The sequence below is a fragment of the Monodelphis domestica genome, chromosome 2 (assembly GCF_027887165.1).
Source record: "Monodelphis domestica isolate mMonDom1 chromosome 2, mMonDom1.pri, whole genome shotgun sequence".
NCBI lineage: Eukaryota > Metazoa > Chordata > Mammalia > Didelphimorphia > Didelphidae > Monodelphis > Monodelphis domestica.
Window position 1 is genome coordinate 490,255,157 of NC_077228.1, and position 27,997 is coordinate 490,283,153.

The 27,997-nt window shown below is 37.8% G+C and overlaps 2 protein-coding genes across 3 annotated transcripts in view; one reads left to right on the plus strand and one right to left on the minus strand.

Annotated features, from left to right (window-relative positions):
• Positions 1-27,595, plus strand: part of WDR3 (WD repeat domain 3) — a 34,400-nt gene extending 6,805 nt beyond the window's left edge. Inside the window, exons 5-27 of the mRNA XM_001366140.4 lie at positions 2,837-2,915; positions 5,677-5,772; positions 6,284-6,397; positions 6,604-6,705; positions 7,372-7,469; positions 8,059-8,166; positions 10,396-10,626; positions 11,654-11,747; positions 13,921-14,022; positions 16,738-16,823; positions 16,940-17,075; positions 18,101-18,157; positions 18,447-18,547; positions 18,815-18,926; positions 19,056-19,190; positions 19,491-19,541; positions 20,147-20,212; positions 20,672-20,764; positions 21,469-21,516; positions 21,882-21,925; positions 22,566-22,694; positions 25,585-25,678; positions 25,931-27,595. Coding sequence (XP_001366177.2) covers positions 2,837-2,915; positions 5,677-5,772; positions 6,284-6,397; positions 6,604-6,705; positions 7,372-7,469; positions 8,059-8,166; positions 10,396-10,626; positions 11,654-11,747; positions 13,921-14,022; positions 16,738-16,823; positions 16,940-17,075; positions 18,101-18,157; positions 18,447-18,547; positions 18,815-18,926; positions 19,056-19,190; positions 19,491-19,541; positions 20,147-20,212; positions 20,672-20,764; positions 21,469-21,516; positions 21,882-21,925; positions 22,566-22,694; positions 25,585-25,678; positions 25,931-26,086 — 2,332 coding nt within the window. The 3' untranslated portion in view covers positions 26,087-27,595. The remainder of the gene's footprint in view (positions 1-2,836; positions 2,916-5,676; positions 5,773-6,283; positions 6,398-6,603; positions 6,706-7,371; positions 7,470-8,058; positions 8,167-10,395; positions 10,627-11,653; positions 11,748-13,920; positions 14,023-16,737; positions 16,824-16,939; positions 17,076-18,100; positions 18,158-18,446; positions 18,548-18,814; positions 18,927-19,055; positions 19,191-19,490; positions 19,542-20,146; positions 20,213-20,671; positions 20,765-21,468; positions 21,517-21,881; positions 21,926-22,565; positions 22,695-25,584; positions 25,679-25,930) is intronic.
• Positions 27,585-27,997, minus strand: part of SPAG17 (sperm associated antigen 17) — a 285,233-nt gene continuing 284,820 nt past the window's right edge. For both annotated transcript variants that reach the window (XM_056819265.1, XM_007485278.3), the window contains one exon: positions 27,585-27,837. In XM_056819265.1, coding sequence (XP_056675243.1) covers positions 27,832-27,837 — 6 coding nt within the window. In that variant the 3' untranslated portion in view covers positions 27,585-27,831. The remainder of the gene's footprint in view (positions 27,838-27,997) is intronic.

A 27,997-nucleotide genomic window follows, 5' to 3' on the forward strand; every position in this document is an offset into this window, starting at 1 on the left:
CCCAGGTGGAAATCTCAGTGAGATTAGAGGGCATCCTGGGAACTAGAGCAAGGACTTCTGGGGGTTGAAGTCCGGGGTTCAAATCTCCATTTTTACATTCCCTTGTTTGAGCGTTTGGGAAAAAGATTTTCCCCAAAGGGTCATGAAATCATAATCAACTTAAGGGTTACAATAATTTGAGGATAAGTGAAAAAAAAAGAACAAAACCAATAATTGCTAGACACATTGACAAAAAGCCAGTTAGGGGGCAATCCCCTTTGGCATGAAACTACACATACAAATAAATGTTCCATCAACCACACCCAAAGTTCAATTTTGATCTTGTGCAGCTTGTGGTCTGGAGGCTTCTTCATGGTGTCTTCTCCAACACTTCAGTTTCTGGATTCAAAGAGGTTGCATCTTTCTTTACCTAAAATTCTTCTTAAAAGGAATTTAAACTTTGCAATTTAGATAATAATATTTTTACATTTCCCCATTAAAAGGGTAATTGAAAAATACAGGATCACTTAGGGATGCATGGCTAAGGTATGAGGTATATGAATCAATTGGTAAGAGAAATTAAAAAGACATCAGAAAAATCCAAATTTAAAAAAATTACTGGATGAAAATGTAGACTATCAAAGTCTTATGTGTAAAAATTCCAAGTAAAAGAAAATTAAATCTATAACAGGTCCTTTAATCAGGGCCCAATTAAAATGGTCTAAGCAAGTAAGCATTTACCCAGTCAGTAGCCAGGACTACAGAAAGTTTGCACACTATGAAAGACAGAAAAGGGACCAGATTATAGGAGCCAAGTTTGGGGATACTCATCTGTATTTTCAGAGTGAGTGTGGACACAAGGAAGCCTATGTCGTAACAAATGTTAAAAATAGCAACCTCGAGTCTTCACACTAGGTTCAAGACCTTTGTATTGGCTTGGAAGTGCATCAATCCATCCTGGATGGGTTTATCTTTGGCCCTCTGCAATGGCTCTTTTGTGTTTATCTTGTCCTGCAATCATACAGAATCATTAAGTAAAGTCCCATAAATTTTTTTAAACAATTAGTGGCATCATTTTTATAGTCTCAAGCTTTTAGGGCATGCATTGACATTATAGCAAGTGTATTTTAAACTTATAGTACTGCAAAATCAAAAAGTTAAAGAAAATCTTAATGCTGGTGACATGTGCTTCAAATATAAAAAAAGGAGAGAAAAAATAAAAAACTGAAATAGTATATTGCACATGCAAGAAAAATATAATAAAAGAGCTTTAAAAATTCAAAAATGTAGCTTATAATCATTGACCCACTGTGTCAGTTAAGAAAATATAGAATGCAAGGCTTTCTCACCAAAAATGAGATCCATTTCCTCTTCATCTCTGGCCAAGATCCACTGTGAGTGAAAGCAAATGAATTGAACAAGGTAACATTTTTCATTTTTAAAGAACAGTAGTACAAATATGTAGCATTTAAAATTAGTTTTTCTCTGCCAGAAATATTCTATTTTATAAAGTTTATTAAAGGTTAAGAATTAAAGAAAATACAAGTAAGAAAGCACGTGCCTAGGAGCTAGGAGGGCCGAAAGGCCTATTCAGTTTCACTTACATCATGAAAGACACGTCTGCTTGGAAGCAGAAGTAGGAAGAGGGCTCAGTAGGCTTTTACAGCCAGTTAAATAGAAATTTTGATCTCGCCCAGGTGGAAATCTCAGTGAGATTAGAAGGCATCCTGGGAACTAGAGCAAGGACTTCTGGGGATTGAAGTCCAGGGTTCAAATCTTCATTTTTACAAGGATCAGGAAATTTGTTTAGCTTTCAACTATTTCTTCCGTGATACTCTCCCTCTTAACCCCTACCTCTATATCTAAACTTGTTTAACTTTTGAGTGGATATGTTTCTACTCCTAATTATGTATTTGTGTGTGTAGTCAGCCTTCCTTAGCCCTTTTCAAATAAGAGGATCATCTGATATCCTATTCCTCCTCTTCCTTGTTTGTATAATCTCATGAAATTTCATTATAAGAAATAGCAAATTCTATCCCTTTATTCACATTAAAGTGGGCCTTCTATCTTTTTCCTGCCTTCAGAGTTTCAGAACAGGACCTCTGCTTTTATTGTTCAAGTCAGTGTTCCTACTGAGCTCTGGTCTTTTCATTATAAATGCTTGTACATTCTTTATTCCATTAAAGCTCCCTTCCCCCTTTTTCCCACTTGTAGCACTATACTCAACTTTTCTGAGTAAGTTAGATTGTGAGTCTTTTTTTCTTTTGCCTTTTGGATTATTGTATTTCAAGATTTTTCTTATTTATAATAGAAACTGTTAGGGTCCAAGTGGAAGACCACCCCAAGGAACACATGGAGACAATGCAATTCAGGCAAGGGGAAGTTTATTACTAGCAACGCTAGGGGAGCCCAATCAAGGGGTTCCCAAAGAGGCAGAGGCAGAGTGGAGTTTATATTGGTTAAAGCAGTCATAGTTGAGTTACTTGGTGGGGAATGACAGTACTTTTAGAACATTCTGTTTATGATGTTGGCTAGGTTAGCATAATAGGTGAGTGATGCCGGGCAGACATGAAAGGAGGGCATATCAGGTGGGCCCTTGGACAGACATGAAAAGTAGGTAACTACGTGACTACTGGCATACTTCAGGGGTCCTGTAATTCCTGGGACCTTGCCCAGAACATTCTATTGCAGGACATTCTGTTGTCCCTTACAGAGTGAGGGTTATAGATTCTGTATACTATTATAGGAACATACCAGGACTAGCGTAAAATGATTTCTTTGTAAAACAGTAGCAGAATTACTGATTTTCTAGTTAGTTTGACATTGTTGTGTAAATGATCTTTCTCTCTGTTTTCAGTGGCAAAGACACTGTGGTGAAATGGTGGGACCTTGATACACAGCATTGCTTCAAAACAATGGTTGGCCACCGAACTGAGGTAAATACAGTGTGAAGACAGGTCATTTGACCATTGGAGAATAGTGACCAAAGCTAGATGGATCTGTAACCCCTGGGTCACTTATCACATGCTCTCTGGCTTTATTGCTGTAAAACATTGTTAGTGACAGGTTTGAATCCTTGGTATTTGTGTCCCCTCTCCAAGGCCTTTCCTCCAAAATAGATTTGATAAAGGTTGTCCAAATGAATAGAGAAAAAAGAATTTTGGCCTTTGGAGCCATCATCCCGTGGCTGTTATTGTTCCTTTTGGAAATTTGGAGAATGAGTAGAAATATTTACTTAGCAGTTGTGCTGTGTGTAATATGCTTTGAGGATGCAGAAGAACATTTGTTAAGATCAGTGCTAATCTACAAGAACTAAATTTAGTAATGAGAAACTATAGAAAAAATTTTTCCATCTAGTAATAATTATATAATTGTATTTTCATTCAGGTCCTTTCAATTCCTTTCATTTTCAAAGAGTTTAGCACCTGACTCACTGCCTGTTCTCTTCTCCAATTTGCTCTTATACTAGGGGACCTTCATATTCATTCAGACCATACTCACAAAACTCACTGATTTCCCATTTCCACACTGTCCTTACATTCCATGACCTATGTTTTCACTCTACTGTAGCCGCATATGGGTTGGTCACATACTAGGTCTTGCAATTACCATGTAGTATTTTTCTTCCCTCATTAGAAACATATTTGCCTATCTAGCCCTAACCTTTTTCTATTGTTCCTCCTTTCCCTATGTTTTCTTAATTCTTTCTACACCTTTTCATCACCCTTACCTATACCTTCTCTTCCGTCTACCCCTCAGTAACTTTGTCAGACTCTTTTCCTTATTTGAATTCACTTCCTTTTCCTACTCAACCCAGTAATTACAATTTATTCTCTATATCATCCTCTGTTCTTTTGTCCTTGAATCCCTTGATCCATCACTCTTCTTCTTCTTCTTCTTTTTTTTTTTTTATTAAACCCTTACCTTCCGTCTTGGAGTCAATACTGTGTATTGGCTCCAAGGCAGAAGAGTGGTAAGGGTAGGCAATGGGGGTCAAGTGACTTGCCCAGGGTCACACAGCTAGGAAGTGGCTGAGTCCAGATTTGAACCTAGGACCTCCCGTCTCTAGGCCTGGCTCTCAATCCACTGAGCTACCTAGCTGCCCCCCATCACTCTTCTTATAACTAAACTTCAGCTCAGGATTACTATGCCCACACAATTCCTCCACTCCTACTTAGAAGTCACTGAATGAAGGTGGAGAAATCTCATAACTACAGCATGTGCACATTATAAGTTCTTGCTATCCAACAACAGTTGGACTTTCACTGAAATAAGTCATTTTTTAAAATTCTTCCTTCGTTGGTTCCACATCTCACTTTCCATAGAAGTTTTTTTAAACTTTACCTGCTTTCCTCAAGCCCCTACAACTCCTTCCCCTTCTCAGCTGAAGACTTTGCCTCTGATCATTCTATGTGAGCATCTCTTTATCCCATTCTCTTTTCAAAATCCCTTGACATCATTCTCTTTATTTCTGCTAGTCTTTAATAATAAAGTGATCCTTCTACTTGCCATCTAGTCAGTTAATTTCAGTGTCTGGGACAAAGTAGACAGCTAACATTTGTTGATTTAAAAAGCTGTTTTTATGAAGATGACAGGGTCTTACAGCTGGATTATCTTAGAAATAATGAAATCCACTTGTCACATTTTGTGGAGGAGGTTCTTGAAGTCCTCAGAGCTGTGATTTGGCCCAAGTCACATACTTCCTTTGTGGCAGAGCCAGGCGCATATGCCTTTTGCAAAGGTTAAAATTATGGTTGAGACTGATAAATCTAAATTTAAGTGGTCGCCAGGGGAAATCCCAAATAATAAAATAACCAAGTCAGCTGGAATTTTTTTATGGTGATTTAATTGATAGTGGAGGAGATTAAGAAGGAAGAAGAAGGAGTAGGTTTTTTATCTCCCTCTCGCCCACACTTCCCCCCCCCCCCCCACCTGACTAGTATCAGGAGGGGAGATCAAGAGATAAGGAAGTAAGGGTTTAGAGTATGAAGGAGGAAGGAGTCAGCTGGAACTCCAGAAAAAGAAGGGCTAAACTCAGATACCCGAACCTGAATCAGCTCAAGGCAAACTCACCACCAACACTTTAAGATATTGAAACACCTAGCACACTCTCACACTCAGCCAGTTGCCTCTCCAGGGAAAAAGAGGAAGAGAGAGGAAGTGACGGGCCTTATATAGGTGGTTTTACATTACTTTCCTGCATCTTATTTGTACCAGTGATGGTTTAGCTTGACTTAGGACAGCCTAGGGGTCTGTCCAATTTTTTCTGCACATGTCTGTTGAAGGCCATCTCCTCAGATAATTAAGTCTTTGAATTTGATGCAGACCTTTTTAATCTTGTTAAACTAAGGAGGGGGTGAAATGTTGAGTTTCCAAGACCTGATTCTGTTATTCCAAATATCTCCATTGCTACTGATCAGGAAATAGCTAAATCAGATCTTCTAAAGTACAGTCTGATTAGGGTGGGATAGTTTTAAAAGTCACACTTTCCCCATTTCTAGTATACCACCATACTTTGTAAATTAGTTTTTTCTTATCAAGTGAAGAGGAGATTAACTTTATCTTGTGCTCTGAAAGGACTCTTAATCAAGACAAAAAGAAAAGAAAATTCACTGTAAAATACCCATACTAGTATAGTGAGATATCCTAGCAATTGGAACTTCTAAAAGTCATGCTATTTGTGTCTCCTCTATTCAGGTTTGGGGAATGGTTCTGGTGTCTGAAGAAAAACGTCTCATCACAGGTTCTGCAGATAGTGAGCTGAGGGCTTGGGACATCACCTATATAGAGGAGGTAATTATTTGACCATATCTTCCTTATTGGCTTGATGAGCTTCATGGAATCCCTAGTACAATGCCTTGTATGTAGTGGGCACTTAATAAAGACTTGTCAAGTTTCTTGCATATTTTTCACTTGCATTCTTCTTTAGGAAACTTTGTCCTTCAGTGAAATGAGTACTCATTCAATTAAGGTGCTAGAGTTAATATAGAGTTCAGCGTAAGATGGTCACCATCCTGGGGCGCCAGGGGTGGTGCAGGATGCACAGAAGGATTGGGATCATTCAGAACCATGAACTTGTGAAGCATCACAGTTGATAATGGTTTTGGTACTTGCTGATAGCAGAATAGTTGGTGGTTTGGGGATGTGGTTGTTGTGTCATTAGAAAGGTCCAGTCCATGAAGAGCACAAGCTGCCAATGTTCTCTGACCAACTCCTACAATAGGAACATGCCATGTACACAGGCAAAGATGGTTGCCTCATCTACAATGTCTTTTTTTTCTTTCCCTGTTTATGCAATGAATAGCTGAAAGACCTTGGAGAACCGAACTCCAAGAAGAGCAGAGGATCTTCTCTTGGGACCCAGGAGAATCATGAAACAGAGACAGGGGACCCTGGCGTAGATGAAGATCCCGAAGATGTAATGGTCCATTCTTATGTTACCTCTTTTCTGAGTCTGATGGGTTAGAGAAGGAAGACCTGAAGGGTTTGAGGATGGGCATCTGCCCTTCTTTTAGAAAACTCCAGTTATCCTTCTGAATCCCACTGTTCACTTCTTCCCTCTTCCTCCCAAAGATGAAGCAGAGCTTGCTTTCACCATTGCATCTTCTCTTTCTTCTTTTGTAGCGTATTCTTTCATGTAACAAAGCTGGTTCCATAATGCGGGAAGGAAGAGACCGAGTTGTAAATCTTGCCATAGACCGCACAGGCAGGATTCTTGCTTGTCATGTAAGTAATAAACATAGCAGGAAATAGAAAACTAATCCTTTTCCATAAAATGTGAAATAAAAATGTGAAAAAAACATGTTGATTCATTTTAGAGTATTGTACAGACATTTAAGATTAAGGTCCTTACCTTATTCATCTGTATCATGGTCATTATTTAAACTGTATCCCCATTTTGCAGATGAATTAACTGAGGTACAAAGAAATTACTCGACTTTATATAGACTTGTAGATTGAGAGTTAAATGTTACCTTAAGAAACAAATGGATCACCTATTTCTTTTGATCCCTGACATTCCCATGTGTGTGTGTGTGTGTGTGTGTGTGTGTGTGTGTGTGTGTGTGTGTGTGTGTGTGTGTGATGTAATAGCACCATTGGAAATATACCCCTTTCAATTGAAATATCATATAATCAATCCACTTTCCTCATCTAAAAAGTAAGGAAACCAAGGCCTCAGGGAGATCAAACATTTTGTTCAAGATAATTACTAGAGTAAGTAGCAGAACTGGGGTTTGAAGACAAGTCATCTGATTCCAAATTCAATACTCTGTCATTATACTCCATCTCCTAGCAGGGAAGGAATAGTTGATGAGGCATGGCTATATAGAAAATAGACTCCAGCATTCTTTCCTTGTTCTTGATTATTATTGGTCTGTTTGCCTTTTGTAGGGAACGGATTCTATTTTGGAAGTGTTTTGTATTCTTTCCAAAGAGGAAATTCAGAAGAAAATGGATAAGAAAATTAAGAAAGCCAGAAAGAAAGCTAAGTAAGTTCTATCAGCTTATTTCAATTATGAATGTATGGCATAATCCATATTTTACTGATGGGTGAATTGAAATTTCATTTAGGGAAGTGAGATTTTTCCTCTTTTAAAAAGGCAATCAGCAACTAGGCTTTCACCAGATATCGCCTCTTAAATAATAAGTTACAAATATATGATGTTACTACTGTTGTCTGGAGAACTATTGGCTATGATCCCTTTTTTTAATTTCTCCCTTCCCCCTCCCCAGTTTCACTATCAAAAGAATTTTTTTTTTTAACTCTTGCCTTCCATCTTAGACAGAAGAGCAGTAAAGCCTAGGTAATGGGGGTGAAGTGATTTGTCCAGGATCATACAGCTAGGAAGTGTCTGCGGTCATATTTGAACACAGGACCTCCCGTTTTTGGGCCTGACTTTCAATCCACTGAGCCACTTAGCTGTCCCCTCATAAGAAATTCTTAAGAATTTCACTAAAAACACTATTGTAACTATCTTGCACACTCTTGGGATTCTTTAATGGAAGGATACTCTGAGAAATATAGAAGTCTGTTTTTTGAGAAGTGTGCTTTTAAGATATTTTTGTTTTTTTCTCTAGGTTAAGTTCTGGTGAAGGGGAGCAAGAGGATTCTGGGGTCAGTGTTGTAATGTCTCTGCAAGATGAGATCCAACGAGTAGCCAACATCAAAGCCTCAGCCAAGATTAAGTGAGTAAATGTGATGGTACATACAGATCTCTGTAATTATATTTTCATGTGGTCCAAAAGAATGGGAGTGTCATTGATAGTCATAGCCCAGCTTCCCTCATGCAGTGTTTCTCATGAAGATTGCTCTCCATCTCTACAGTCAGTAGTTTTATATTATTATATTCCCCTGCATACCTCACAAAGAACTTTGACTTTGTATCTAATGCATTTATTGGACGTTGTTTTGTATTATATTCATCCATGTGTGCCTTTTCCCACCACTAGAGTCTAAGTTTGATGAGGGCAAGGACTTTATCTTATCTAAATATTTATTTACCCCAGCACCTAGCACAGTTCCCTCTTCATTCTAGATGCTTAATAAATGTTATTGAATTGGTCATCATACAGAAATAGACATAGTCTTTCCCCTTTTCTTACCCATGCACAAAACCCAAACTAAACAAAAACAGCATTCTTACTGCTCTAGGCATTGACAGTGATTCTTGATTTAGGCAAATGATTCTTTATAAAACATAACACTACTCTGTTCTCATTTTTGGTGCGATCCTTGTGACTTTTCATCTTTACTTCATTCATTAGTAATTTATCTTGTTTTCCTCCTTTGGAAATAAGTAAATTGATAACATGTTATAAGTTTTTAGTTTCTTGGAAAATAATGGTGGTATTAGCATTACTCTTATTTTGGAGCAGCTAGGTGGATAGAGTTCTGAGTTTGGTTAGAAATGTAAGGGGTAAATTTAGGGTTGAGACTGAATGTAAAAATTATTGGTCACCAAGGATTTAATTTCTTAAATCCTAAATGAAACACTCAAGTCAGAATGGAATTTTGTGGTGTTTTAATTACAATAGGAGGAAGAAATTAAGAAAGAGAGAGGAAAAAGAGTTAATTTAAACTGCTCTGGCTCAGGCTGCCAGAGTTCAAGGCCTTGGCCAAAGGGGCCTCCCCTGAGAGCCAAGGAAAAAGGGAGTCAGTTTTAACACTCACCACATGACCATCTCAAGGAAGCTATCTGAGGGAGCTCCTCCAGGCTCGAGTTCCAGGATAGAACTGGCGCCCAGCCATCTCCACAGGAAATGATGAGAACTCCAAAGGCAGTTCTCTACATCACTTCCTGCGTCTCACATGTGCCAATGGTGGCTCAAGCTTGGCTTTGGACAGCCCAGGAAACAGTCAGTTGTTTCTGATTTGTCACTTGCTAGCACATGCCAGTGTAGTGTGGGTTTGTACATCCCTGGTTGCTAGACTAAGCACGATGGGGAAAATCTAAAAATCACAGAAAGACACATCTTCCTGAGTGATACATCATCAACCTGTTATTATGGGATTGTTTAAGGGAAAGAGACAAGAGGGAAACATCTAAATATTTTAAGTTTATTGATGGGGAATGGGAGAGGAAGGAGGGTAACAAAGGAGAAGGAAAAGTTCTTAGTCTTATTCCTAAACCTAAATTCCCTTAATACTATCCTAATGGCTAACTTATCTAGGCTAAATAAGTTAAGTTCCCTCCAAACAGAACCTCATAAGAAAGAGTCCAGTAAATGAGCCAAGATCCCAGAGGTAAAGTCCAAAGTAGGGCCAGCAGAGAAGTGATGGTTCTTCTTTGGTCTTTTGTCTAGCTTCCAGCAGCCAGTTCAAGCAGTTTTTCTCCTCAAGCTGCAATCTCAAAATGGGCCAGAAAACTCGTAGAAAGATGAAAATCACAGCTACTCCAAAAGCTTCACCCAGTAGTCTGGTTTCAGTTGGGCCCTTAGAATCTTGACCCAAGCACTCATGTGATTCTGTGTCATATGTCCCTGTCAATCGTTTTTGTAGCAAGGTGTCTTTGCTTACTATAAGCCTCAGATGCTTAGTAGATATGTATGACTCTGGGCACATCACTTAACCCTATTTGCCTCAATTTCCTCATCTGTACACTTAACCCTATTTGCCTCAATTTCCTCATCTGTAAAATGAGCTGGAGAGGAAAATGACAAACCATTCCAATGTTTTTGCCAAGAACACACCTAATGGGGTCCAACTCCAAGAAAAGTTGAACACAGCTGACAAAAGCAACAAAAAAATTGTCTAGGTTGTGTAGGCATGACATTTAAAAATCTTGAGAATGGTTTACAATTGAATGCCCCACTGTTCTCCCTTCAGATTCGTTAGAGTATCCTGAACACTGAGAAGACGACATCTTTGTGAAGAAAATAAGCTTATTACCGGAATCTTCTTTTTCTCCCACATAGGTCCTTTGACTTGATTCATTCTCCCCACGGAGGATTGAAAGCTGTCTTCTTGCTGCAAAACAATCTAGTGGAAGTATATACACTGAACCCATCTACTCCTGCCCCACAGCCCATCAGGACAGCCAGGATCACCATTGGAGGTCACCGCAGTGATGTCCGGACCCTGTCATTTAGTTCTGACAATATTGCTATTCTTTCAGCAGCTGCTGATTCTGTCAAGATATGGAACAGGTTTGTGAATCTGCTTTTCTTAATGGCTAATCTACATAGGATCAGGGTACTATCCTTCTCTTTGACTCTGAGATTTTTATTGATTCTCCAAGCATTTGAATGCAGTTCCTTAAAAATTCATCTGATGTTACATTTCATTTTTCTTTGTCATAATTTGAATATATGAAGACTATAGTTCATATGAAATAATCTTTAAATCTAAAATTTTTATACTATAAAAGAAACTTTGGACTTCACTTATAATAATGAATATGAGTAAATCAACACAATTTTTACTAAATTTAATTAATATTAATGATAATTCTAACTAGGATAATTATTTTAATTAATAATACAAAAATGTTTTTTAAATAGTGTGGTTGATAATTGTTGATTACATGATTATTGATAATATGATTGTCATATTACATCATTTTATTCTTACAGAAATCCTTAGGAGAAGGTAATCCTAGTCTTATTAACAGTTTTCAAATGAGGAAACTGAGTGACTACAGGGTCACAAATCCTATAGAGGAATTTGATTTGTTCCACTAGCACGCTATTGCAGTTCTCTTGGTCTGTTGGCCTTTCATTGGTATCATGCTGTGGGAAGAAGTAGCCAAATCAATTTGAAGACTATCAGGAGTTAGGAGTATTTTAAATGTCAATTTTTTTTTTTAATTTAGAAGTCATCTTGAACTAATGGACTAGCTTTGGTCGTTCGTTCGTTCTTTCCCTCTCATTAATTATAAGGAACATTCCATAATACTTTTAAATGAATAGGATTCCACAAGGGGAAACTTGTCTTTAAGGCTGAGACCTGTAAGACCAACTCACTTGAGGAAGTGATATATAATCATGAGCTTTGATTTCAGGTTCCTTGAAGCTTTAGAGCCTCAGGATCAAGATAATGAAATGTATTAGGGATAGATGGTTCTACTCTTTGCAAGGGAGAAAAGGTTCTGTCTTTACTCTTAGGGAGTTAGAGAAATGACCTCTAAAGGAAACTCTAATCTCTGATACTATGATCCTTCCCATTTTCTTATAGATCTACATTGCAGTGTATTCGGACAATGGCTTGTGAATATGCTCTCTGTTCGTTATTTGTGCCTGGAGATAGGCAGGTGATCATAGGAACAAAGGTAAACTAAAGCTTTGTTTTGGATTTCTAGAGCCTTTTCACTACATTTTGTGAAATGTCATTCTTTAAGTAATGAGGCATCTAGGTCTTTAACCAGCGGCAAATATCAGGAAGGGTACAGGTTCATCATCTTGTGATTATTAGATTATGCAACTTGAAGAGCTCATCTCAATTTAAAAGTAATAAAAATGAAACTCATTTGTATTTTAGTGGGAAGAATTGTGAATGGTAATAAGTGTTCAGTTCTATGAAACTTACAGACCTGTAGCAAGAAATTAAATTATGTAAAGTGTTTTAAGCCTTTAAAGCAAAGTGAAAATATGTGTAGTATTAATTCTACATATGTTGTCTTATTTGATCCTCCCAGTCATTACAAGGTGGACAAGGAATAGTGTTTATCCCTGTTTTGTAGATGAAGAAACTGAGACACTCACTTTGTTAAGTGACTTGCTCAAGGTGTTACTGTCAGTAAGTGATAGAGTCATATTTAGAATTCATCTCTTATAACTCAAAATTGAATGCTCTTTTTCACCAAGCCATTTTGATGTTTCCAATTAATTCAGTCATGTATGGCCAGGTGTTGTATTAGACGAAATAAAAGAAACCTATTACAAGTATGCTATTACAAGACTGTAACATGTAACCTTTGAGTGAATGCAGAAAATAAACTGACATAAGAAAATTTTTTTGGGCAAAGAGGGAAACACAGGTAGGATGATCTGGAAGGACTTGTAGGTAGTGCTTGATTTGAGCTGTGGATACTAGGAGCTGTGAGGAGGGAGAACATCTCCCACCCAAGAACAGTTTCAGCAAAGGCTTTGAGATGGGAATTAGAATTTTTTAAGTGATGACCAGAGAATGGAGAAATGCCAGATACCTAAGAAAGAGTTAGTATTTGAACCTAGAAGACAGAAACAGCTCCTTCTGTAGATTTTTAAGCAAGAGAATGGCATGATCAGAGATGTGCTTTAGTAACATTACTTTGGCAGCCATTTGGAGAATGGATTAGAGAGGGGAATGATGGGGCAGAAACCACATAAGAAGCTATTAGATTAGTTAGTCCAAGTGAAAAGTGAGGAGAGCTTGAACAAAGGATGTGACAGCTTCATGAATAGTCAGAGAAATAGGAGAAATGTCATGGAGGTAAAATTTATAAAACATGGCAGCTAGTTGGATATGGGGTGCCACAATATGAGGATTTAATGGTAACAACTAGGTTTTGCTAGAAATAAGGAAGTTGGGAAAACGGATAGTTTGGGGCAAAAAGATGATTATTTCTTTTTGACAAACTCAGGATGCCTATGAGATGTTTACCCTAAAATACACAGTAAACCTTTGGTGATAAGGGACTGAATTAAGGACTGGAAATGTGAATTTGGAAATTATCTGCAAAGTGATAATAATTGAACTGATATGAACTGATGAGATCACTAAGAATAGGTATAGGGAAAAGGAAAGAGAGTCTGGAATAGAGCCCTGTTAGGTGCCAATTATTATAGGCAAGGGTCCCTCTGAGGCTGAGCTGTGGCAGAACTGTTGAGAGGAAAACCAAGTGGAAAGAGATACCCAAAAACCTAGAGAGGATCCAGACAGAGAGAGGGTGGTGGCCAGCAGTATAACATGTTGCAGTGATGTGAAAAATCAATAAAGATGAGGATGGAAAATAAGACATTTTGGAGAGCATTTTGTTTAGTAGTGAGGTTGGAAGACAAAGGGTTGAGAAAGGAGTAAAGAGAGTAAGAGAATAAACAGCATTTTCTAGGAATTTGCTTGTCAAAGAAAAGAGATAACAGATAGTAGTGATAGGATTCAAGAGCAGGAAATGGTGACAAAAGTATTTTACCCTATCTCATGTCAGCAAATTACAAAATTGCATCACATTAGAGGAGTTAGACAACTCAGCCTGATTTCAGGGCTGCTTTGTCTATTATTTATTAGTTTACATTTCCTGATCAGCCTTAGGTTCATTTTGATTACCATGGACCTCTTTGTTCTTGGTGTTTCCAGTTTAAAGTCTGGAAAACTGGAAAACAAAGAAGTGTCATTATCACTCAATATGCCAGTAAAGAGGCTGAAGACTACAACTTGGGATCTTGACCTATTCTGTACATTCCATGAGCTGTACAGTCAATAATGCTACCATATCTTGGAATATTAATTATGTATCTTTTAAGACAGGGAAGCTACAGCTTTATGACTTGGCCTCAGGAAATTTGCTGGAGACAGTTGAAGCACATGATGGAGCTTTATGGTCAATTTCTCTCTCTCCAGATCAGGTAACTGAATGAGATTCTTAACATTTGGTTCTCCCTTGGAATTTCATGACTTCATTCTTAGGGTTGTGCTTTATAGTAGCCATGAATGCTTCTCTTAGGATTTCTTTACCAAAATGTCCCTTTTCAGAGACATGGTCTGATCCAGATCTTGAGACTCCTTATGTGACACCATTTCCAGATAAAGATGTCTTTTAGGAAATAAATTCTCATTCATCTTCACCTTTATATAGGCCTTATGGGTAATAGATCATACTTCTCCTACCCCAGGACCCTCGTATTGCCTAGAGATAGTCTAGAAGTTGAGACTTTAGAGCAAAATCTTCTTGGAAATATGGTCTTTAGAGGTTGAAATGAAGTATAATTAATATTTCTTTTTGGAACTGTACATCTATTGTACAATAAAGGGTGGCTTTATAGTAATGTGACTGACTGGTTTTTAAAGCAGATATACTAGAACCTAGAACAGTGATGCCACCCTTTTGAAGATAAAGTACTGAGCCCCACCCCCAACCCCCAGATCAAGTGCTATGTGCCACCACCACCCTCCCCCACATTGAGTGCTGGAGTGCACCCTGCCCCACCCCCTTATTCCACACAGGGGAGGGAGAAAGTGCTCCTGTTGGGCTGCTAGATAGAGGAACTGGTGAAATGAGGAATGTCCTCAAAAGTATGGGGGTAAAGGGGAGGCCAGAGTGGTCCAAGGGTGCCACTTCCCTCCAGCTCTTCTACCTGTGAACTGCCCACCTTAACCCTGTGCACTCCCATTGGGCTGCTGGCCAGAGGGGTGGGGGATGTAAAAAAAATGTCATCAGGCTCAGTGGAGGGAGGGAGGGAACCGCTTTACCCAAATCCCTCTGCCTTTCTAGTAATGAACTAAGGGAAGGGTGGGGACCACCATGTGCCCTCAGAGAGTGCTTTGTGTGTCATCTTTGGCACCTGTGCCGTAAGTTCATCATCACTGAAAGAACATTCTAGAAAGAACAATTAGTGTCATTCTTTTCAGGATAGTTAGGCTATATATACACCAATGATTCTTTGACCCTTCAGAAAATTTTGGGGGCTCCTATGGGATTATTCTCACTGCTGAATGTACATGCTTTTGAATATTGTCAGTCATTCGTGGCCAATATTTGGCTTTCAAGGGTCAACTTGACTTTATGGTAGTCACAAAAAATTGTTCAGAACTGTATCTGGTGAATAAGATGGGTTGGTAATACAATTTGGGGAAGAAAAATGAGGGTGCAGTGAAGAAAGATTGATTTTTATTTGTATTTTTAAGCTGAAATGCATTTCAAAAATTGTTTTGAGAAATGACAGCATTGTTGTGCAGCCTCAATGAATTCTCTGGTAGGTAGTAGTCACTTAAGTACAAAGTAATTTAAATTCTTTTGTGTTGGTTTAAAGATCATTCTTATTGCTTTATAGTTAATCTTTATAGATATGATCTTTTCATTCAGACTAAGACTAAATAATTTCTCCTGATTCTGGTCAGGTTACTTGTGTCAGTATATAAGGCTCAGTATTTATAACTTCGCTCAGCCTGTGGTTGTTACTGGTTTTAAGAGAAACAAGGAAAGGGTGAGATGGGTGGGGGGAACACTAGCATCTGTTTAAGCTGAGAGGAATAGTTGTACTATATTATATTTATAAGTGTAAAGTCTGTCTCTGAAGAATCTCCTTTTCAAAACACAGTGACTTGGACCTTTCACCAGTAATTATACATCACTAAGGTTGCAATAGGGAATTTCTTGAGTGACAGCTATAGTTTGTGTTTATAGCATAATCATGGAGTTTTTTCTCATGATTGCTGCCATTTCCATAGTTTCCAAACCAGGATGGTAAGAAGGGGAAATATTCTTTAGAATCCCATATGCTAAATTTAATTGTGGGTTGGACTTAATATTTAATAGGTGTTCGCCAGGAATTCAATTTCTAAATCCCAAAATGAATTACTAAAGTAGAATAGAATTTATGGTCATTTATATACAATAGAGGGAAGATATTAAGGAAATAGAGAAAGAGACAGAGAGAGACACCTCCAGAAAGGCAGGTAAAATAAGTCAACCTTTCACTCACCATGGTGACCATCTAAAAGGAAGGCATTCTAAGGTCTACTGCATGAGTTCCTCCAGGGTCGAGTTCCGCAGCCAAGTCTCAGTGTCTGTCTTTCAGTTTCTCCTCAAATGTCTGTCTTCTAGTCTCTCCTCCGAATGACTATTCTTCACTCCAAGCTTGAGAGACTGATCCTCCAGTCCAAATCCAAGTCAGAGTTCTTCCATTTTTCTCTATGGCCTCTGTGGTCCTCTATTTAAATATCTTTTTCTCTTGTGTCACCTCCCCTCAATTTCATGTCTACCAATCACAGCAGACACTCCTCTCCAGGACTGGCCACTCAATATATGGAATGGATGTTCACACTTTTGGTTAGATTATACCTTTTTTGGTTAGATCACACCTTTTGTAGTTAGTTTGTACCTTTAGTAGTTCCACCTCTTTGTAGTTAAAAATAGATAGATCTACTTCAAATACCGAGTTAACACTTTTGGGGATTAAAATCTAAAAATAGGGAATTATAATTCAATTTTCCCAATAAAGGAAGAGCTAAGTACCTTCATTGTTACAATCAGGAGATAGCTAAATCCAGTCTTCACACATATTAGAATTAGGCTTTGACTTCCAGACCCAGAATTTGTTTTGGTTCTTTTTGTCTTTCAGCATGGCTTTGTAACTGGTGGTGCTGACCAATCTGTCAAGTTCTGGGATTTTGAATTAGTGAAAGATGAAAACTGTGCCCAGAAAAGGTGAGTGTGATGTGTTCCAAAGAGCAGATACTTAAAAAAGTATAATTCTAGACTTTCAGAGGTGTATGATATCACAGAAAACATTTAGACGTTGTTTTCTTGTTATATGGTACTAGGCTTTCTGTGAAGCAGACCCGTATCTTACAGCTTGATGAAGAAGTTCTCTCTGTGCGTTATTCCCCCAATCAACAGCTACTGGCTGTTTCTTTATTGGACTGTACAGTGAAAATCTTCTATGTTGACACTTTGAAGGTACAGCCTTGGGGAAACTTTGCTCTAATACTGTAAACTGGTGATCAAATAACTATTTCTTCCTTCTTGTGCAGATGTTCTTCTCTGGTAGATGTGCTCCTAAAAAGCCGATTTGTAAATCAGATATTTGTAATTGAATAATTTTCTATGGGGATGGGGTAGAGATGTAAATTTCTTTCTTAAGTAATCATAAATTGAATAAGTGAATCGCTTTGTTTATCTGTTTTATGAACTTGGTTTGTTATACTAGGCTTGCTAGTATAACATGTTCTTAAGATTCTAAGGAGACCTGCAGTTAGGAAAACAACCAGTTATACTAGAAAGTTAGTTTCTCTTTTAAGTCAAGTAAACAGGTGATTACCTTGTACCAAACCGGGGATACCAGAAAGACAAAAAACAGTCCTCTTCTCAAGGAACTTGCATTCTGATGGGGAGATACCATGCTAATAATCATGTACAAACAAGATATAGACAGGATAAATTAGAGTTAATTAACAGAGAACGCACTAGTTACTAAGAAAGGTTTCCTGTAGAATGTAGGAGTTTAGCTGAAATTCGAAAAAAGCTGCCAGGTAGAGAAAAGGGAAAAAGTAGGGGAGGACAGTCAGTGAAAATGTACTTTATAATGATGTGATAAACACTTATTAGTTTCCTTTTTGCAGTCCTTGTATTTAGGGAGCCTCAGGTTTGAAACTCTGGCATTTAATTTTCAGGATCACAGTGATAAGGTCCAATAGATGATCACTTGCCTGGAAGAAATCTAAGTGATTTCAAATTTTACTAGGAATTTCAAATTATTCAATCAAATATTGAGAAAGTTCTTACAATATGCAAAGCATTCTGCTAGGTATACAGTGGATTTGAAACTATAATCATTGAAGGGTTGATATATGGTCATTTGGACTTTGGAAAAAAAGATAAGCATTGCACTAAATGTTACATTTAGACTTTAGGATGGCAAATAGTATCTGTATTTTGAAAATATAATCTAAATTATTGTGTTTTTCTTTTTTGTGTGTGCTTAGTTTTTCCTCTCTTTATATGGACACAAACTACCTGTTCTTTGCATGGACATTTCTTCTGTAAGTAAAGCTTTTAAAAGTTCCATAAGCTACATATTGTGTTTAATCAGAGGATGACCATTCTGTGTTCCTGGTTGGTTGAGGAGATACCTTGATTTTTTAAATTTAAGTTATGACGTCATGCCATTTCTCCCCAGTCTGTGAACATCAAGGAGCATTCTCTTAAAATAAGAAAGATCTGTTCCTATTTGGTTCACATGAGCCCAGCATAGTGGGGAATGAGCTTTGTACATTTTAAAGTACTATGGAAATTAATAGTAATGATTTCTTTCTTGGACTTTCATCACAGGATGGGGCACTAATAGCAACTGGTTCTGCAGATAGGAATGTGAAAATCTGGGGCTTAGACTTTGGGGACTGCCATAGATCTCTCTTTGCCCATGAAGACAGGTAAGTGAGTGGTTCTTTCACACAAAAGTAACCATAAAGCACTTTTTGAGTCCCTCCTTATGCTGTCCAGGTCTTATAGTAGTACATTTATTCTCATGCAAGCAATGACATACTTTGTAAAGAACAGGTTAGTGTGGCCAACAGAGACTATCTGCTCTCCAGGGACAGCCATTCACGGCTCTAGCTATTCACACCTAGGATGCTTTTAATTATAAGGGCTCTTTCACTGCCTCAGGGGTTACATAAGGGCATTTATCTCATTTTCAGTGTCATGTATCTACAGTTTGTACCCAAATCTCATCTCTTCTTCACTGCTGGGAAAGACCACAAGATAAAACAATGGGATGCAGATAGGTTTGAACACATCCAGACTTTGGAGGTAATCTTTTGACCACTCTGTTCCAACTGAATTTTAAGAGTAATTCTGAGGTTGAACCTTGATCCTTTACTATATTTTTAGTAATAAACAAATGTTATACTTCCTTGCTTGGCTCTTTATTTTCTCCAGGGACACCACCAAGAGGTATGGTGCTTGGCTGTTAGTCCTAATGGTGATTACATTGTATCTTCATCCCATGACAAATCCTTAAGACTGTGGGAGAGAACAAAGGAACCCCTCATTCTAGAGGAAGAACAAGAGATGGTAAGACTGTTAGCTTCAGTTTTAGACATCATAGCATTAATGGGGCATGTCTAGAAGATAATCTAGCTGAAGGATTATGGGTCACCTCCAGGAACTCATACAAGTTAACAGAACTGGTGCTGAGTGAACCAGTTTAGAGGCTATCTATCCATTGGTGAGGGAACCCACCGGTAGCTAGGAAGTCATCTCACTTTTTTCACTTTTGTAAAGAATTTGTGTTCTCTGGAGGCATCTTAGTGCCTACTTAGTAATCTGTGCCACTGAAATAAATTAACTTGTTCATACTTTATCTCTTGGCAGCAAAGAGAAGCAGAATATGAGGACAGTGTGGCCAAAGAAGATCAGCCTGTAGTAAGTAAAGCTCTCTTTGTACTAGAATTAGAGTTTATAATTTGTCTTATTTTAAAGCAACAGATTCCCAGACTTGCTTTGATATTTTTTCCACTGTAAATCTGTTGTTGGGGGGGGAAGTTGCTGGTTCTTTTCTAGGTAACGTTACTCATTATTTATTTATTTATCTCTGCATTATTGCCTTCCATAAAGAATCTGATAGCAATGGTAAAAATGGGATCCCTGGGATGTATCCCTGGGAACTTAATTTCCTTGTCCCTTATTTCCCTAATTTATAAAATGGAACTAATAATATTAGTATTGCCTGTCACAGGGTTCTTGTGGAGAGCAAGCTTTGTAAACTATAAACACTATGAATTATTATAATTAGTACAAAAAGTATAAACCTTGAGTTTAAATAATTGGTGTACTGCCTCAAATTTTAAGAGGTTGTTGGGAATTGTTTTTATTTATGATATGTGGGGAAAATCTGGAAGAAATTTAAGAAATTGGATCTTTCTATTAGGTATTATTGAGGAGGGGAATGTTATTCTAGATGAATTCAAGTAATCAAATTTTTTGCAGTTTTGGTAACAAGAATTTAAGGTACCCTTTTTTTCATACAGGTTCCTGGAGAGGCCCAAGGTGATTCTTACTTTCCTGGGAAGAAAACTGTCGAAACTGTCAAAGCGGTAAGTTAGTTTAGGAGTAGAGAATACTTTCTTGGTACTGTTCCAGCTTTCTTACAAATGCATTACTGCTTGTCAATCAAAAGGCCCTTTTGTGGTAAGAATGAAGATATGATGATGGTGCTCTCCTTATAGCCAACAGAAAAGAGCAACTTGGGAAGAAAAGATAAAAGTCTGGCTCTTCTGGATGAGCATTCTTGCCAACTACTCTATTTAAGATGTTTGATAATGCAGCCTAAGTTAGGGACATCCCTAATCCCCTGCAAATTTTTCAAAACAAAAGGGTCCCTGATTATTAAGAGACTCTTGTATATATGGGTATTTGATTACTTAAGGTGCAGGAGTCTTTCCATTTGCATCTGGTTAAACTGAATCTAGATGGAGATGTTGGAGATCATGATCAGGCCTTCTGGTTTCAGTGGAATTTGTTTTTTTAACTTCTTCCTTGTATGGCATGGGCAGGCTGAGAGAATCATGGAGGCCATCGAGCTATACCGAGAAGAGACCGCAAAGATGAAAGAACATGAAGCCATTTGTAAAGCCGCAGGGAAAGAGGTGAGGAAGTTATTAATTTCCCTTTAGGAAATGAGTAGAGGCAGTGGGTCAAACTGTGAGGTAAATGATATATGATCAAGAGAAGGAAATAAATGTGATAAGGGAATGTTAATAATGTAAACACTAGAAACAAGGCCCAAAGAGATTGAGGGAAGGATGAGTGAATGAAGGAAAGTGGTTTTATAGAGAAAGTAAGGATTGGAGATTTTGGTATGAGATGAATTATTGTTCAGTTGTGTCCAACTCTTCATGATCCCAAGGACCATAGCTATCCATGGGTTTTCTTGGCAGTGATCTTGCAGTGATTTGTCATTTCCTTATTCAGTGGATCCTTTTTGTTGGACAATTAGAGGTTAAGTGACTTGTCCAAGGTCACAGCTAGAAAGTGAGGCCAGATTTGAACTTGGGTCTTCCTGATTCCAGGTTCAGCATTCTATCCACTGAGGCATCCTAGCTGCCTCCTAATACAGAGGTTAAGTAAGATGAGTAAAGTCTTCCTTTGACAAACCCAGCTACAGCAGGTCACATGTTAATAGATGTTAGATTTTGTTCTGGGAGCTTCTAGACCTGTTCAATTTTTTACACTTGACTATAGCCCAGCAAGAATTATCTCCCTACTATTTTGGTTGCATCATCATCATACTGCATGGACATTAATCTAACAAAGGATGTGCATCATTATATTAACTTTGGTTTCTCCACAGGTTCCTCTTCCGGTTAACCCTATCTTAATGGCTTATGGAAACATCTTAGTGAGTATAGTTTAAGAACTTCCACCATTCCCCTTTGGATATCCTGAGGAGTACATTATATCCTCTCAGGGACACGTTTTGTTTATGGGAGAAAGACGTTGACTTTAGAACGCTTAGCTAGATTTGTCTGCCACCTAAACATTAATTGGCTATTATGAGTAGACTTCTGGATGCTCATAGTCATTGTCTAGAATCTCCTGTATATTATTTCATCTAATTGCATTCTGCAAGATAGTCTGGAGTCATGCCAATTTCTTTTCCACTAGATGAGATGGGAAATTTAGATTAGGAGAAAATTAGGACTTCTGTAAAAAGCTAGTTAGCCAAAAGAGACTACTAATAATATTCTTTATGTTCATTTATAGCCTTCTGCATATGTACTGGAAGTCTTTAAAGGTATCAAATCAAGGTGAGTCCTAGGAAGTGTTGTTCATAACAGGATTTATTACTTACGTAAATCAGTGGTATTTATTGAGTGCCTGTTGTATACAGAACACCTAGGGAGGATCTTCTTTGAATGGATTCTTCATCAGAACTTTTTGTGGACATTAATGGTCATTTAATTGATGACTACATAAGAAGCCTATTAACATAGGCACTTACTATTAATTTGCAATTTTAACATTAGTTAGTTAATGATGATATAATGCAAACAGTTTTCAAGGCATCTTTCTGAGTATCTCATTTGATGCTCCACAGCAGTCTTGTGAGAGGTCAGCAGGGCAAGTTTTATAGATGGAATCCTTTGCTAGTTTAAATGATTTGTTAGTAACTGCCCAAAATGGTGACAGATCTCAGACTAGAGCCCAGGTCTAGTGTTTATGGACATATATATAGATTCAGCTCTAAGAGTGATTCTAAGCCTTTCAATAACCTTTCTTTAATAAGCCAAGTGCTTATTAAGTATTTCTATTTCTAGCATCACAGTTGATCTAAAGAAAACTAGCTAATTTTCTACTGAATAGTCCTTGTAGAAACAGATTACCCTTTGGGGCTATTCTTCTGACCCCTATAGCTCTGCTTATGTTCTTCTTTTCCTCTTGTCAAAGTGAGTTGGAGGAGGCCCTCCTGGTGCTGCCTTTCTCATATGTGCCAGACATTCTGAAGCTTTTTGATGAATTTTTCCAGCTGGGTTCTAATATTGAACTCCTCTGCCGGTGCCTCTTCTTCCTCCTCAGGTAACGTTCCACCCCTTTTCCCCTCCCCCCATCCCCCAAAAAGCACTGTCTCCCTCTTGTAGGGTGGGTAGCATCACATAGCTGAAGGGGGATCCAAGGTTCACAAGTCCTTTGTTCATATTTCCAGTCACTCCTGTAATATTTAAAATTAAATTATGAGGCTGCTAGTAGGTTTATTACATCAAAGTAGTGATAGTAAAGAGAGGGATATGTAGGAAAGAGGTAGTGACTTGCCTAGCCTACCATCCTACATGCCAATCTGATGAAGCTTACCACTGACAGGGGTTCCTTTAGGTCCAGCCTTCAGTCAGAAGAGCATGAGAGTGAGAGAGCAGTGTCTTGGTCTCAACTTTTAAGCAATTTTCTCCACCCAGTAGCTCTCCCATGCCACATCTCAGGAATCAATCATAGTTTTTTAATTTGCCTGGCCAGGGTGTGGGGACATTGCCCATTGCCTGTGGGATCGATTTTCCCGCCTCCTTGGTTTCAACTTCCTTTCTCTGAGGGCCTGTCTATGCCTGCACATCTCAAAATGGTAAACAACCTCCAGGTCGCTGATGGATGACATAAAACAAAGGGAGGGGAATTTCCTTCCCACACTCCAAAAATGCACTATAAATTTGTACATACAGGTTTATTTTGCCATGTTTAAAATTGACTTATTTTTAAAATAGGCATAATTGCGTATTTCTCTGAGTTTTTACTAGGTGTAATAGGACATAAATTGTTATAAAAATGCCTCATCATGGGAATTCATATTTTTATAATCTAATGTGGTCCTTTTGGATTTTGTATGAATCTAGGTCATGTTTTCACTGTATAAATGTCTTTTTTCTTAATCTTCATTGAAAACATTAACATACCTTTTCTGAACTGGGATTTCTCATGAAAATTATTTCACCCTGAGTAATATTCTCAGAATCCTCAAGTTTCAAGATGATCAACTAGGAGATTCTTGGACAGTCTAATTGGGAGTCGATCTGTTTTGAAGGTGGAATGGAAGTCTCTACGATCTCCTAAAAATCTCATGACATATTTATTAGTCTGGTAACTTGAGAAAATGCTTTAGTCATGCCTTACCTGGATTTCATCCAAGCATTTGAGAAATTTTTAGGGTATTCTTGTGGACAAAAAGGGGAGCAGTATAGACAGGATGATATTCATCACTGAATTACCACCTGCCAGGAGGCTTGATTAAGAGAGAAATGTCAGATTGAAGAGAGCTTTCTAGTAGCATCTCATAGGGTTCTGGCTATAGCCTTGTTATGACATTTTATCAGAATCTAAGAAGTCTTTATAGGTCAGCAAATGCACCTAATACCTGCATAATCAGTCTCATCTACAACTTCCCTGAAAAGCTTTTTGTAATACAAGTAGATGTTATTTCCCTTTTACTTAGGAAATTAAATACATGGCTATACCATATTTCTCAGTCACTTATCCAGCCGCCTTAATTTGAGGGACTATATTGGAGAACCAGAAAGCAAACAGAACAAATCTTTGAGAAGCCAAAATGGTTTAAAGGCTTTATATAGAAGGGGCAGACACTGCTACAACAAGAATGTGAGAGGAAGGATGTAGAAAAACTGGTTAATTGAATGAAGACTTAGGTGGTATGGTTTTGACATTATTGCTGAATTACATGAAACCAATTTGTCCTGTTAGGCCTCCTACCTCTTTGATCATTTCTCAGTCTCCTTGCTTGATCATCCTGTGACTCTTACCTAATTGTATCACCAAATTTATACTGTCTCTCTCAGTGAGTTCATTAGCTCCTCTAGGTTCAATTATATTTTTGTGAATGACTTAACAAATTTGTATAGCATAAATCTCTTTGTTGAGCTCTGGATCCTTATCTCCTGGACATCTTCAGATGGTGCTCTCAGGCAGGTGCAAAATGCAACTCATTTTCTTTATTCCTAAAACATCCATTCTCCAAACTTCTCTTTTTTGGGAGGGTTCACTGTCATCTTTAATTACATGCTTGTTGTTTGATTTTAATCACTCAGGTTCATAACCTCTGAATCATCCTTGACTCTTCCCTCTCCTTCCACCCCAAATCCAATTAGTTGCCAATTCTCATTGATTATACCTCAATAGCATTTCTCACATCTACTTGCCTTTCTCACTCAGCCATCATTCTAGTTCAGGATCTTGTCACCTCTAGTCTGATCTACTGCAATAGCTTTCTTATTGATTTCCCAAAACTTCTCCATTTTGTCCTCCACACAACTGCTATAGAATGTGCATAAAGCACTCGTTTAATCAGATCATTTTCTTGCTGAACCTGATGTGTTTTTTTATCTCTTAACACACAAACTCTCTAGCTTAGTATTTAATGCCTTTCATGATGTGGGCACAGCCTACTTTTCCAGACTTATTTCACATTAATCATCTTTAGTCATTTGACATTCTAGTCCAGCTTCTTTCTGTTTTTCATACTCAGAATTCCTTTTTCCTCCTTGCCTTTGAAGCAGCTAACCTCAAAGCACACAATGCCCTCAATACTTACTTCTGCCTCTTAGAATTCTTAGTTGCCATTCTTTCTGGGAGCCTTTCCTTATTCCCTAATTAGTTATCTGTATACATTTAATACATGATGAGTTTTGGTTGGAAAGGTGTGGAACTGATACGGGAAATTCAGGGAGTAGAAAGACGGCCACTTGTCAGGAGTATGATCAAGGGAATTCAGATTGAGCAAACCTGTATTAAGTTCCTTCTGTGTGTCAACACAACTCCGTGTGGTTGAGTATGGGCCTGTACTGCCTTCTTTCTCAAATGCAGGTTTCCTCATCTATGATCCAGTAGATTTTGTAAGGTGACTTCCTATTTTGGAAGGGACAAATCTGGTGGCTTTTCTGGAGCATCTCTTTTTGCTTGCTATTTGTAGGATTCACTTTGGGCAAATCAGTAGTAACCAAATGCTTGTACCAGTGATAGAGAAATTGAAGAAAACAACCATTTCAAAAGTCAGTGAAGTTCGGGTAAGTTTCTTTACCTTGTTATAATGAGTAGTTACAGGTCCCAAAGCTTCTGTGACTAGGGACTAGTGTTGGTCACTTTTGGATATAAGGTGCCCCAATGGAATTTTAAAGATTTGCACAAACCTAAAGAGAATACTTGGGAGGAGGATGTGGGGGGACTGGCTAGAAGATTAGTTTTTCCCTGCAGCAAATTCATTACCACTGAGGTGAATTAGGGGAAACTTCTTAAATGTTCTTCATGTTTCTTTCTAGGATATTATCGGATTTAATATGGCAGGGCTCGAGTTTCTAAAGAGGGAATGTGAGGCAAAGAGCGAAGTTGAATTCTTCTCCGATGCCACAAACAGTTTTGAAGAGAAGAAACGGAAAAGAAAAAAGAGGGAGAAGCTCATTATGACATTGGCTTAGAGCTGAAACACTTGGCCTATTTTCATGGTCCCATTACCTGTGCCTCTCAAAATAGAAGGAACAGCTTCTGGACTTGAATATGGATACCATCATCATGGGAAAAACATGGGACTAAGATCTCTATCACTATGCTACTGACTAGCTATGTGACTTTGGGGCACTGTTTCTATTTTTTCATCTGTAAAATGAGGAGGGTTGGACTAGATGACCCTAAATGGTCCTTTCCAGCTTTAAAACAGAGAGTCATGAACTTTATAAAGTACCAGAGGACAAGGGAAACATTAAACTACTACTAAAGTACATTAGAGGATCACAAGAGGGAAGTTAACTAAGGAACCTTTTGGTAAATTCTATATTTAGGAATATTCTTGAACCCTTAAAGGCAAGAGTTGGACTTACCTACTCAGGAGTTTTATTCATTTCTTCTATTGTTGACACGTGCAAATATCAAGTTGCTATTTATTTGTTTTGTCTTTTTCCCACTGGGATGTTTTGTCTTTTTCCCACTGGGAATAATTAGGTGTATAATCTCTTTTTCCTAATGCATTTCTAAAAAGCCTATGTAAAGAGAATTCCTGGTGCCTTTTTTACCTTATAGACATTTATTTTGTTGTTGTTGTTGTACTTGTATGTAAAAAGAGTTATGCTTGTATTTTTTTCAAAAAAGAATATTTTTAAGTAAAGTGGTAAAATGACTTCTGGACTTCTGGATTTACAGTATAGATATTTAGGAATACGTTGTTTCTGGAGAACAAGTAATTCACTTTTATTCACTGAAAATGCTCTCACTCCCTAAGCTTTAAGTCTAACAGTCATTCAAATCCCTGACAATGAATCTGTCAATAGATCTTGAAAAAAGGAGAAAGTAACAAGTGAGACAACGCGTACATGCAATAATGCAAAGAAAAGGGTTTTGGCCATACTTAATGAATTACAAACAGGTAGAAATTATCCAACAGCACTGGAACTTTTCCTTGGTTTTACTTTGTGAAACCCAGAGGATGTTTTTCATCTGAGGGGCCAGCGGTATGATAGGTTAAAAAATCCTGTTCTTAATACAATTAGGGAAGATACTCTGGCACATGAATTAGATGTTCAAAATGTCAAAACCTTTGGTTCTTTAAAAATACTTCAGCCTTCATAAGGCTACCAGATCCTCTCATCCCTAAAATCTGGTCCTACTTCAGTGTCTTGAAGACATTTATGGAATGCAATGTTCCCTGAATGTTTCTAGGATACCAAGAAAAACTCCAGAAACAAATTCCCCTGACCTGTGAGACAACTTTACTTCTTGCTACTTTGGTTTGCCCTTTGAGGCACTTTATTTCTAGTTGGCTAACCACCAGGAAATTCATAGAATAAGACAATGTTAAATGTGTGGATAGCATTTGACAGCAGTGGCTTGACAACAAAACAAGATGTGTGGGGACTTTTAAGTCAAAATACTTGGATATCTTAAACTTGATACCTTCCATTAAACTAGAAGAAATAAACAATGCTTAGTACAAAGGTATTTTATTTCATTTTTTTTCTAGGAGACAGTAATACAGCTTTCATGAGGGTCACATTTGGGTAGCCTAAAATGCTATATAGAAAAACTACATATATGGTTTATAAGGCACTTGACCTTGAAGCTTAAAAAAGAGAAGGGTAAGGGAAGCCTACTGCATCTTTAGTGACACTTCTGAGATACCCAATGGATCGAGGTTAATTTTCTTCTTGCTCCATAAAAAGGAGCTTGATGATCACATCTACAATCAAATTCATTGAAATACACATTATTTTCTCTTTGTCCTGCTTGTGTTGATAGCCCTGGTATTATTTTTTTTTTAATCCCAAGAGATCTGGCAAACAATTTCAGATCTATACTAAATCCCGCTGATAGCTATATAAAACCATGCATCTGACATA